At 42.2% G+C, this 12,855-nt stretch overlaps 1 protein-coding gene across 1 annotated transcript; it reads right to left on the minus strand.

Annotated features, from left to right (window-relative positions):
* Positions 1 to 2,300: 2,300 nt before the first annotated feature.
* Positions 2,301 to 8,880, minus strand: dnajc5aa (DnaJ (Hsp40) homolog, subfamily C, member 5aa; the record flags this gene model as incomplete). Its single annotated transcript, XM_080733568.1, has 4 exons — positions 2,301 to 2,404; positions 3,838 to 4,009; positions 5,138 to 5,351; positions 8,768 to 8,880. 4 exons carry the CDS (start codon positions 8,878 to 8,880, stop codon positions 2,301 to 2,303), a joined length of 603 nt encoding a protein of 200 aa, XP_080589694.1.
* Between the last annotated feature and the right edge of the window lie 3,975 nt (positions 8,881 to 12,855).

Genomic DNA, 12,855 nt, shown 5'->3' on the forward strand with positions numbered 1-12,855 from the left:
TTCTCAACAATGATAAACAACTACAGCATTGGACCAAAGAAGTCAACACCAGACTTCCCCCTGTAGACATAAATAAAAAAATAAAAAATATGAAGATAATCATATTCTCCAATGCTTTTTTTTTTATTCTACATCTTATTTTTTACAGATTATCATGTAGGCAGCCTTCACATCAAAAGAAAAACTGATGTCCCACTTCCCATGGACTCGTATTAAAGACCCAGACATCTGCAGTGCAGGGTAGTGTGAGTGACAGAGATTGATTGTTCTATCAATCTACAGATGGGATTAGAACTGTCTAGGATTACTGGGTCATGCGCCGCATTTCTTTATGTGCAGAGAAAACAACGAGATTAATGTCTACATAAATAACAAAGAAGTGCAATGCCAAGAAAGACATTCAGGTGAATGAATGTCCGCCGTTGTGTTGTTTCTGCATTGATTTTAGACTTTGATATTAAACATTGGTTTAGCTAAAGGTGCTCTCTAAAGGAAGAACACTATGTTCGATTCTAAAGTTCGACACATATATGTACGGAAGTGTGTTCCTGCCATGCCAGGGGGAAAAAAGTGCAATTATATCATGTTATAACATGAAATGTTTCACATGAACGTGAAGCATTTCTCTCATTATAACCTGATATGTTCACTTAAAAATATCTTATAACAAGAAACACTATATCATAACGTGATAGGACTTCTTTTTATTCCCGGCATGGCAACAATGTGCTTCCAAAGAGGAGCAGTTGAATATGTGAATATTTCCCAACTGTAATCTTAGTTAAATTCTTTTTGAACGTGATCTGGAATTTTCCCAAGAATTAATCGCACACAGCTGATATGCTTTGAAAACAAACTATGAAAAATGTGTGGTTTATTAATATCCCACTGAACCCCTACGTAGTGACAGTACTCTATGTTACGGTACGGTAGGATAGGAGTTCATGTACCCTAGGAACTCATGTGGACACCTGTCAGTCAACCTGGGATGAAAGCATCCCAGAAGGAGATGAATTAACTTAAAACCAGTGTAAAAACCCACGACGACAACAACAAAACGTTTACGTCAACGCTCATCATCACCCCCCGCAGGTACCGATGGAAATGAAGCTCAGACGCCAAAGAGCGGAACCGAACTAAAGCTAAGCCTGGCACAGAAAATGGCACGTTTACAAGCTTGTAAACCGTCTATTTTCGGCACGCGACACCGGCGCAGGATGGCACAAATTGGGCATTAGTTACATCGACTGTGTCAAGTGACGGATTTAAATAAACCTTATATTCATAGAGTCCCCTTGCCGCTTTAACAACCAAACTGATCACAATCAAAACACTGGGAGGGAGCAGCAACGGCCCAAACCACAAACACAACAGCTCAAGAAGACAATGAGAGTAAAAAGGAATTGGCATTTGGGAACTATGACGTTCTGCTGATGGCAAAAACAAATAAAAATAAAAAACCCTGAATGGAAAACGTTCCCCCGTACGCGACAGCTCCGTCGATCTCAATTCAAACACACCGAAAAAACCCAGGACAACACAAAACAACGCAATCTCAGCAACTCCCTGAGCCACGCTAACCTCTCTCTTCAAAACATCGAGTAAACTTTACCCCCATAGCGAACAACACTTATATGAACATATTGCACACACTTCCGCGTCGACGTGAATGAATGATCGATTCCTCAAAAGAACCAAAGGGTGTCACAAGAAAGGACCAAAGGAGAACCCGGAGAGGATGATTTCTCCTTCTTAAAACAGTGCATGCTACACCATGATGCAAACCATGGGAGGGAGACAGACAGCAGAGGAGGAGGAGGAGGAGGGTGAACCGTATGGAGAAAAGGCCTAGAAGTACCGATAAAGAGCAGTGGTTCTCAAAAAAGGTGGGGTCCAGGGACCCCCCAGGAGTTCCTCGAGGGGGGGTTTCTACTAAACGGACCCTTTGCAGGTCTGTAACTCTGAGAGTGTACAAACGGGAACCGAAAGGTCATTTGTACACTCTCATAGAGACAGTTTACGAGGGTCCTCGGAAAAGGAAAAGGTTTGAGAACCACTGGCCAAGAGGAGGAACGTGGAGAAGGGGAATCAATCGTAATGAGTTCCTGTCAGGGACGGCGCTTGCTTCTCCCTCTCTCTCTCTCTGCTAAAAAGGTTGCGCGGCTTTTCTCGGCTCAGCAGTGGAAACGGGTCGCCGCCCCTCTCATTCGTCTTCGGGTTTTGGAGCAGGGAAGCAGGCGGTATAGGGCCGCGGGCGGGGGGCCGGGACGTGGCCCCCCGCGCAGGCAGCAGGGTGCAGGTTAGTTGAAGCCGGTGTCGGTTCGGTAGGACTGGTGGCCGTCCGCCGTTAGCTGGGTCGTCTCTGTCGCCGAGGGTTGCAGCACGATCGGCTCGCCGCCGGCCTCTGTCGGGAGAAAACGACGGGATAGGAGGATTAGGGATGGGACGATAAGCGATATCATCGTTTATTGTGAAAAAAAAACACTCACGATAATCGTATCGTGGAGATTGAATTAATCGTGAAATCGTCCTCCGTCATGCACTGGGTTCAATTCACCTTTTATTTGCCGAGCTGCATATGTGGTAACATTTAAACCCTCTATTGGTAAAACGAACTTAAGATGCGTACTTGATACAGTCTTTTTTTCACTCTCTACCAAATCTCTTTGCCAAAAAATTGCCAATCTACAAGCTCACGACACGTCGCGTTGCGACGCGCTGTGAGCTTGTAGATCGGCAATTTCTTGGTAAATGTTCCGACCCAGGATAATGGATATTTTGATTGTCACGATAATATCGTAAATCGCGATTTCTTTGGACACAATAAATCGTGATATGAAATGTTCATATTGTCCCATCCCTAGATAGGATTAGACATTTAGGGGTTAGGTAGTTGATCCCTGCACAGGCCTAAAATGTGGGGCCCAGCCTGGCCCGGCCCTGTCCCATGGAATTCAGGTCAACCCGGCACCTGGCCCCTGGTTGGCGCTATACCTGAAAAACCGTCCCGTAAAATACCCCTGAATTGCTAGCCACGCCCATTAAAAGAATATGTTCATAAATAATGGAGTGACAAAGAATGAAAATACAGGCTGAGTGTCTGGCTACTGACAACGTTTGCAGTAGGCTATTATGGAATCCGTAGAAGATGCAGGTGAAAGGAGCGGTTGTTTTCGGTGATGACGATGGAGGGTCACCAGCATCGGCAGGTTAGCTACTCACCAGTGTCACGGTTACTGAGGTTAGGGTTAGGGTTTGGGTTAGGTTTAGGCATAGAGGTTAACATTCACCAGCGTTGGCAGGTTAGCATTTCACCAGGTTAACATTCACTCGCATATTGTATTCTTATATTATATTACAATATTATTATTATTATTATGATTATTATTATTATTTTGCCTCCTGTGTGAACTGTGCATACAATAGGATGGGGCAGGTGTAATATACACTTGTTATTAGCCTACCGGTACATCTATTGCTTCATGAATTCAATTGCACCTGTCAACTTTGATTATTTCCAATGTCTCATACTTAATTTATTTATTTAAAGACACATTTTTCTTTTTGACTAAAACTATTGACTAAAACTGGACTAAAACCTTTGTGTGGGTTCGTCGACTAAAACTTGACTAAAACCTTTTGAGTTCTAGTCGACTAAAACTAGACTAAAACTATCAAGGATATAAATGACTAAAATCTGACTAAAACTAATAAGCATTTCGTCAAAAAGACTAAGACTAAGACTAAATCTAAAATGCCTGCCAAAAACAACACTGCAGTGTATGCACAAAGTATATTGGAAGATTTCACTTCCTACATTTGTTATCTTGTCCTCACCTCTCTCGTCAGATTGCAGCTGGGCCTCCAGGTCCTCGGGGGACACGTAGAACTCCTGCTCGTGGCCCTCGGGGGGCCGAGGTTTACACTTCCCACAGCAGCAGTTACAGCAGCAACACAGGCAGCAGCAGAAGTAGCAGCCGGTGGCCAGGCCGCAGAACACAAACAGAGCCTGCGTAATTATGAAATATCAAACAATTTTAAAAGATTTACTTTGATTCATACAAACGATTCATATAAAATAGAGTGTACATTGTAAAACACAAGCCCAATAAACAGGTCCAGCACATGTATCATCATCTTGACACAAACTATTAAAACCAGGGTTCCCACACATTTTTCCCACACTTTCCAAACCTTTCCAGAATATTTAACCCAATTTCCAGGCCTATATAACAACCATTCAGTGCAATAACGAGTCTTACTCCTATGGTATGTGCAATGCCCAAAGACAGGCAGTGTAGCAAAAATAAAGCATAGAATTGCGATACAATGAGCTTGTAGATCTGTTTTTGTCACATTTAGGCTGCAATGAGTGCAATCATGCCCGTTCGTCAAAAAACTATTTATGTTACATATCTTGTGGTTGTGTGTGTGTGTGTGTGTGTGTGTGTGTGTGTGTGTGTGTGTGTGTGTGTGTGTGTGTGTGTGTGTGTGTGTGTGTGTGTGTGTGTGTGTGGAGAGGAGACGGTGACATTAGTGGAGGGGAGAAGAAAACAGGAGGAGAGAAATGTGTTAAGCTGATGTTGAACAGATAAGAGAGACGTTGAACAGTGTAATCAGACATACTGTACGCAGGTGTTAAAAGCAAAAACACATCTCACAGCTGAGGCCACGTGTACTCGACAACGGTCTCTAGAGATAACGGCGAAATGTTGTTGCGTTCTCACTTGTTATTCTGCGTCTACATGGAAACGCGCCAGCATTGAAAATGCTGTGATGTGCCTGATAGACGAGTGACGCCGTTGTACTTCCTTGTTTACATTCGCCATGGTAACATGGCTGCACGGAGTCTGCACGTGAGCCATGACATCACACGTTTTGTCGTTTCCTCCAACGGATATTAAAATAATCTATTGTGTTCACACATCGCGTCACATCGGGATGCATTGTGAGCTTGCATATTTGCTCGCATCACGAGGCGTTGTGTGCTTGTAGATCTGCTATTTTCACTACTTTAGTGCGACACTTTTGTATGATGTAGGGCTTTAATCGACAGAAAAAACATGCAAATGTGAAACTTGGAGTTACAAGGTTTTTGCTTGACGGTGACGAAATGACACGGCGACGAAAGTCTCACCTTGGCCCACCAGCTGGACAGCACAAAGTATGTGTTGACGTTCTCCTCCCCAAACTGCTCGGCCACGTACAGGCCCAGGGAGCCGTATTTGTCGTAGATGTTGCGCTTGGTGGGGTCGTTGAGGATGGCGTGAGCGTTGTTGATCTCCTTGAACTTGTCCACCGCCTCCGGGTTGTCAGGGTTCTTATCGGGGTGGAACTTCAATGCTAGTTTCCTGAGGGACACAAGGGACAGCGTGGCAAATCCTTACTACTGTATACCATCCTGTTGTTATCCTGTACATATACCTATTACAGGGGTTGACACTGAGGTCTCAGAGGCACTTGCCTGTTGGGCAAGTACAGGTCATGTTCTACTTGCCCAAAGGTCATGCCTACTTGCCCGAAAAGTAAATCACCCATTATAAAATGATAGGTAAGATTTTAATTACGGCTCAATTTAACACTTATTTCTTTACTTTCTGGGGCTGTGCGATAAAAATGTCATATTGTAACTCAGTACTTACAAATCCAAATACCAAATACCTACATAGCTATGATTGAATACGTCTATGGTTTCACACTTGTCATTTTACATTTTTAAGTGTAGCAACAGTAAAAACAGCACATAGGTTACATTCCACAGACCAGAAGACGGAGCACGCTGGCCACGTTCAGGTGTTTAGGCAGATATGTCTTGTTGTGTTTATAGACTGTTCAAATGAGCACTTGCCCGGTCGGGCAACCTGAAAGCAAACTTCACCTGCCCAAAGGTTTTATTTACCTGCCGGTGGCAGATGGGCAAGCCTTAGTGTCAATGCCTGCCTATTACTATATTTATGCAGCTTTATAACTGCCTCATTCCACTGTCTTTCTCATGACTGCCTATACTGTATATGCATATCGTTGCCAGAAACCAGCTATGTCCACACTATAGCTATGTCCACAATATTAACTTTTGGGGAAATGAAAACATGTTTTCATGTTTTTAAACAACACAATGCCCCTTTCATCAAAGTTGGAACGGTAACTTTATACATTGTAAGATACTTGTGTCCTTATGTTATCATCACTTTAGCCAAATACAGCTCAAGTGAAGTTAGGAGGTTAATGACCATTAAAGTGGAGATTCTTTCCATCTGATCTTGGAGTTAGGTGGTTTGACTGACAGTTTTAGGATCCAATTGAGTTAGGAGGTTTAATCAGAAGCCTTTTTAATACTTTGCATTGGTTCAATATTTGTAAACCACACATACATGGACATAAGGAGGTTCAATAGTACTGATTTATTAAAGAAAACGATTAAAAATATGTTGAAAAATGAAGAGCTGGTTTCGGCCCGACAGCAACGATACTGTATGTATATTTATATTTATTCACACTACTAAGAACGTTGGTATATTATTGGAATGTCTTTGTTCTGTCTCTATTCTTCTTCCACTTTCATGAAAACTACAAATTATGGAGTTGATTTGATGTCACAATAAAGCGGATTCTGTTCACAATGGGTGATGCATGGAAGGCATCGCATTTTCGTGTCACCAAAGTACAAACCACTGATGTTGACCTGCAAAGCAACCAAAGGCACAGCGCCTCCCCCCATAGCCTCACAGCCTGATCCAACCCCCTCCCGGCTCACTCAGATAAACTCTTCTTCCTCCTGGCTCCCAAACTGTGGAACAAAGTCAGAACTCAGAACCGCCGACTCATTCCCACCGTTGCAATCTGAAGACTCACGTCTTCAGACTCCACCTCAGCCCTTAGCACTTAACTCTCCCCGTACATCTTTCCCGCCACCTTCTGTCCAATTGATGCTACAGCGACTGACCTATAGATATCTCTGCTGTCGGGCCGAAAACCTCCTAACTCCAAAATGTTCATATTTGGGAAAACGGGACGAAACCTCCTAACTCCAAAATGTTCATTTTTTTGGGAAAATGAGCTCAAGTGGAGTTAGGAGGTGTTGTCCCAAGCAATTTTTCTACTTTCCATTGGTTCAATATTATTTTAACCAACACTCAGCTGTGAAGCGTGTTCAATAGCTCTGATTTTTGCCAAAAAAATTAAAACCTCAAAAATTGAGTTTGAACAAGAGGTTTTGGCCAGACAGTGACGATATGATGGCTATGTGCACAGACCTTGGTCATTTGTAATTGTTTTTTTAGGCTTGTTTTGTTTTTTTCTTGACCATAATGTTAACATGTAACTAAACTAGACCAGGTCAACCTGGTTGTGCCAGACCCCGGTTCTGCCAACCCTCTGGGCCTATAAATTTAATGGTACATTTATAGGCTGTCTGTCCCTTTATAGGCTGTCTGTCCCTCCCTCATGTCATCATCATTTGTGACAGACAGACAGACAAAGCCTTATGTAGGCCGACCCTCTGGGTCTGGCGGTCAACCTGGTTGTGCCAGACCCCGGTTCTGCCAACCCCCTGTCTGTCATCATCATTTATGACATCATGCCTTTTGTAGGCATGTCATCATCATGTCATCATCATATATACCCTTTATATAGAAAACCCGGACAGACCGACATTTGCTTATGTAGGCCCACCCATTTCATGGGTCTGGCAAAAGATGCAATTGGAAATTGCAAGTGTGGTTACTATGACGTGAGTCACACACGCAAATGAATTCCGTCTTTTAATTAATGGCCATTATGGAGATCCCCGATGTCATCAATATCAAGCCCATATCTTGGAATGCTCATACAGTATAAGGACATACTGTGGCAGACTCATGTGGTCTATGATGTCAGTCAACTCCAAGTTTGGGAAAAGTTTATTTTTTATCTAGAAATACTGTTTCTAGTTAATGTAACACCATTTAACACCATGTATGGGCATACAGATCTACCCTTTGGCTGCACCTCATTGGCTAAGGGCCCTGCCTGTCGAGGAGAACTTGATAGATAAAAATAATGAAGATAACATAGGTGTGCTCGCTTTCAGTGAGCCCACAATTAACCCATTCAGAACGGGTACACTATATTGTGTATCATTATTTTATGCTTTAACTATTGAAAAATAGCAGATATACAAGCTCACAGCGCGGCTGCTATTTTAGAAAAATCGTGAAAATTTGAATTTTGACCCGATTCTATAAGTGTCTTTTGAATCCTTCTAAGGTTTTTTGAAAAACCTATGTTTCTATGTCAGCAATCTGGCCAGCCATCGTCAAAGAAAGGGTCCTTTTCACTTAACTGGAGCCCAGTTAGTCTGTTCTTGAGAGACCTCTATGTCAGTGGTGCTCAAACCTTTGTTTGAGCAAAGTGAAGGTTGATATGACATGTGAAGGACCCCCAAAATGATATTTATTTGGCCATGGACCCACATCTCAAAATATCTAGTTCCAGGGCAGGGACCACCCAGAAGCAAAATTTGAGTTACAACCGTTCGCTTTGAAAATACATATATTGAAAGATTTGCTCACATTTTCACAACTTTTTCAAAAATAGCAGATCTACAAGCTCGCAGCGCGGCACTCGGTGCCGCGCTGTGAGCTTGTATATCTGCTATTTTTTAATAGTTAAAGCATCCACTAATTTTAGGCCTAAATGGGTTAAAGTCAATGAAGAAAATTAATGTATAGGACTTCTGCATTCATCTTCCGAATGGACTACATATTATTTCCATAACATGTCTTTTTACCTGTAAGACTTCTTGATGTCATCAGGCGTGGCCACTTTCTCCACTCCCAGCACGAGGTAGAGTGACTCCCCAGCAGTGGACAGAGAGCGCTGCCTCTGTTGTTCAGCCGTCATGATGCCTCACCTCCCAGATCTGTAGGACACACACAAACACAAACGGTCAGTACTAGCGTACAGTATTATTATGGCAATATTGGACTGTTATGTATTGAATTATCAATTCAATTCAAAGGAGTTTTATTGGCATGAGAAAACATACGTTTACATTGCAAAGCAAGTGTCACAAATAAAATAAAAATCACACCCAATGTGAAGTGAGCGGTGGTCGTGCTTGCATAACGTCTTCAGACTAGGATTTGAGTCTAGGATGTACAGGCTATGCTACACACACACGTTTTACTATGGTAAAACGCTGAGGAAAAAGGCTACGGACACACGCACAGCCTCTCTATGGAGCGGTTTACCACCGCTCAAAAACAGTTGAAAATGGGGAACATATACAGTTGGAGGGGGTACAGCATTGTGTAAACAGAGCTATGTCCCATTGTGACATTTTATATATATACAAGTTATAAAGTTCTTGGAACAAATAACAGCATAATTTGTTGTCAAAATGCATTTAAAGGTAGCAGCTCTGTTTCATACTGTATGTGCAGTAGGTCTAGATGTCAATCCATGGTTTGTAGTCCTTAGGGTGGTTGTGTTTCTAGCCTTCTTTTGTCGCAACAGTTCACAAATCTTGCTGCTGTGTTCGTACATTGTTTTATTTCTCCCAGTAGGTATGGGAGTTTTTCATCATTGGTCATGTTTTCAAACTCACTTCGGGTGTGTGTAATCTGTGGGAAGTATGTGGTATAGTGGTATAGTGGACAGGTGGTTAGAAAGTGTAGCTCTGTTTCCACCACATGTTGTGTGCAGTGAGTGCATACTAGCCTGTCTTCCCTTGGAAGTCTGTCTGTGGCGGCCTTTCTCTATGGCAAGGCTGTGTTCGCTGAGTCTGTACCTAGTCAAGGCTTTCCTAAGTTTTGGGTCGTTTACCGTGCTCAGATATTCTGCCAATGTATATTCTCTTTATTATCATATCATGCATATCACAAGTCGCATATTTGCCTAGCACCCACTGTTGTGGGTTTCCTGTCAGGGGCCACACCCCACCTGATACCCCTGACCAGGGGGTAAGACACCTCTTTTGTGTTTATTTCCTCTGTGTTAAATGAACCCTTTTGATCAAATTGAATGTAAAAGGCCCTGCCAAACCTTTGTATCCTGGTGATGGGACCCCCCCAGTGCTGAGCTTGGGAGAGGGGACTGAGAAAAGATATGAGAGGGAGGTCTTGTGAGAGAGCTATGAATGGAGATGGGCTGATGGTGAGGACATGCATCTTAAGCCTTGTATATGGGATATGCTGTCTATTGCCTTGTTGCTCTTCTAAATAAACTTGGACTTTCATTCATCTACCGCATGGACTACATATTATTTCCATAACAGTATATACGTAGCACTGCCAGGGTTTGACACTAAGGGCCGATGCATACTCCACTTTTAGAGACGAATTGACTTTGTTTCGGCTCTGTCTAAACTACAATATGAGGTCATTCAGAGGTTCGGGTACCGTCGTTAACGTGTTGCTTGTGTCATCTATGAGTCATATAGGTGATGTCGCTATGAGTCATATTATAGCCATGTATTGTCGTTGTCGGGTGGAAACCTTGTATGTCCAAAATCGTTCCTTTATTTATTATTATTTTAAAAACGACTTAAAGTAGTGAAAATAGCCAATCTACAAGCACACAACGCCTTAAGCCGTGATCTGCTATTTTCACTAGTTTTGTGCGACAGTCTTGTCTAGTCTTGTGAAGCAGAGCTTTACTTTGCGAAAAAACATACACATTTGAAACTACGAGGTTTCTGCCCGACAGTGGCGATATGGAGTCTCAATGTCAGCCATGCCCAAAGATTAGGCAAGAAAGAGCCTATGAGCCTATAGGCTTGGATTTTTCAGTTCGCTCCATATATGGAGTTCCAGAAGGGGGTTATGTTGTCAGACTTCTTGGGTATGTCGGTTACGGTTATCGATGTGGGGATGTCAGAATTTGATAAGTCGTTTATCTCCATATATGGATGCTATCAGCCAGGCATCCTGAACAAGGTCTTACTCACTTTGGTATCTGTTTTATGACTAATGCTGGCAAGCATGCTCTGAAACGTTTAGTCAAAATATCAATTTACAATTTAGGCATTTAGCAGACTCTCCTACACATCAATCAATACATCAATGCATCAACATCAATACATCACATGCATAGAAATAGTAATCTAAGGAAAAGAATGTAGGTAGATCAAGCACCTATTAACCCATTTAGGCCTATAATTATTGAATGCTTTAACCAGTGAAAAATAGCAGATATACAAGCTCACAGCGCGGCACCGAGTGCCGCGCTGCGAGCTTGTAGATCTGCTATTTTTGAAAAAGTCGTGAAAATGTGTGCAAATCTTTGAATATATGTATTTTCAAAGCGAACGTTTGTAACTCAACTTTTGCTCCTGGGTGGTCCCTGGAACTAGATATATTGAGATGGGGGTCCGTGGCCAAATAAATATCATTTTGGGAGTCCTTCACATGAAAAGGTTTGAGAACCACTGACATAGTAGTCTCTCAAGAACAGACTAACTGAGCTCCAATTAAGTGAAAAGGACCTTTTCTTTGACGATGGCTAGCCAGATTGCTGACATAGAAACATAGGTTTTTGAAAAAATCTTAGAAGGATTCAAAAGACACTTATAGAATCGGGTCAAAATTCAAATTTTCACAATTTTTCAAAAATAGCAGATCTACAAGCTCACAGCGCGGCACTCGGTGCCGCACTGTGAGCTTGTATATCTGCTATTTTTCAATAGTTAAAGCATAAAATAATGATACACAAAATGTGTACCCGTTCTGAATGGGTTAAGTAAAAGCTTTATATGAAAAACCTAAAAAAATGCTATCTAACTTACATGTACGGTCATTGAGGGTAGAGGCAAGTGCTACGGTACGGTAAGTGCTATGGGCTAAGGTGGAGTCTGAAGAGGTGAGTCTCCAGACCACGGCAAATCTATAAGCTCACAACGCGTCTCGGTGTGTTTAGGGCTGTTACAATTATTACATAATCGTCTAATCGTGATTATTTGACATTATCGCAATTATTTTGTCATAATCGTCATAATCGTGAATGTCAGAAATAGTGGAAATAGCAGATCTACAAGCTCACAACGCGTCGCATCGCGACGCGTTGTGAGCTTGTAGATCGGCTATTTCCACTATCAATGTTATTTTTTAAGTAGTAAGTTGTCGAATATGTCAGTAATGTCTTCGTGTATTTAGGTTTTGTGTCATATCTGCCATGTGCAACTTCAAAGCCTAAAAGCCAAACAGAAATGTAATTATCAACGACAAATACACAATTAAATCGTCAATTATTTGAGTGACAATTAATCGTCATGTAAAATGTCATATCCTGACAGCCCTAGGTGTGTTGTGAGCTTGTAGATCATCTATTTTCAGTGTTCTTGTACGGCACCATTGTAAAACGAACTATGATTCAGGGTTAAGTGGTTAATCAGACTAATGGATTTGGGCGATTATAAAACAGAAAATCTATTGGAAAGTATTTTTTTCCTGTACTACCTATTACCGATGATTTGAGCAATATTTTGTCAAAAAGTGCTCAAATGTTCTAATCATCATCTAATCCAGTGGTTATCCAAGTGGGGTCCTTGGGGAAGGGGCGAAGTGACAAAACCAATCCACGGAATGTAGCGTAGCAGGCTGGTACCCACGCTAGGGGGGTCCTTGGCACAAAAAAAAAAAAAAAAAAAACGTTTGGGAACCACTGATCTAATCATCTCATAGTCTTGTGTGTATCATATGTCGGGAGCGTGTCGCTGTTACTACATGTCATCTTTTCGACACCCGACTCTAACCCTCACCCTAACCTTAAACTCTGTGGAGTGAGTCGCTAACCCTCCGGTCGAAATGATGGGCATTCGCAAAAGCGAGATTTCCAGCATATGTCTACGTCTGTCTGTCTGTCTGTCTGTCTGTCTGT

Source organism: Nannobrachium achirus (genome assembly GCF_963921795.1).
Source record: "Nannobrachium achirus genome assembly, chromosome: 9".
NCBI lineage: Eukaryota > Metazoa > Chordata > Actinopteri > Myctophiformes > Myctophidae > Nannobrachium > Nannobrachium achirus.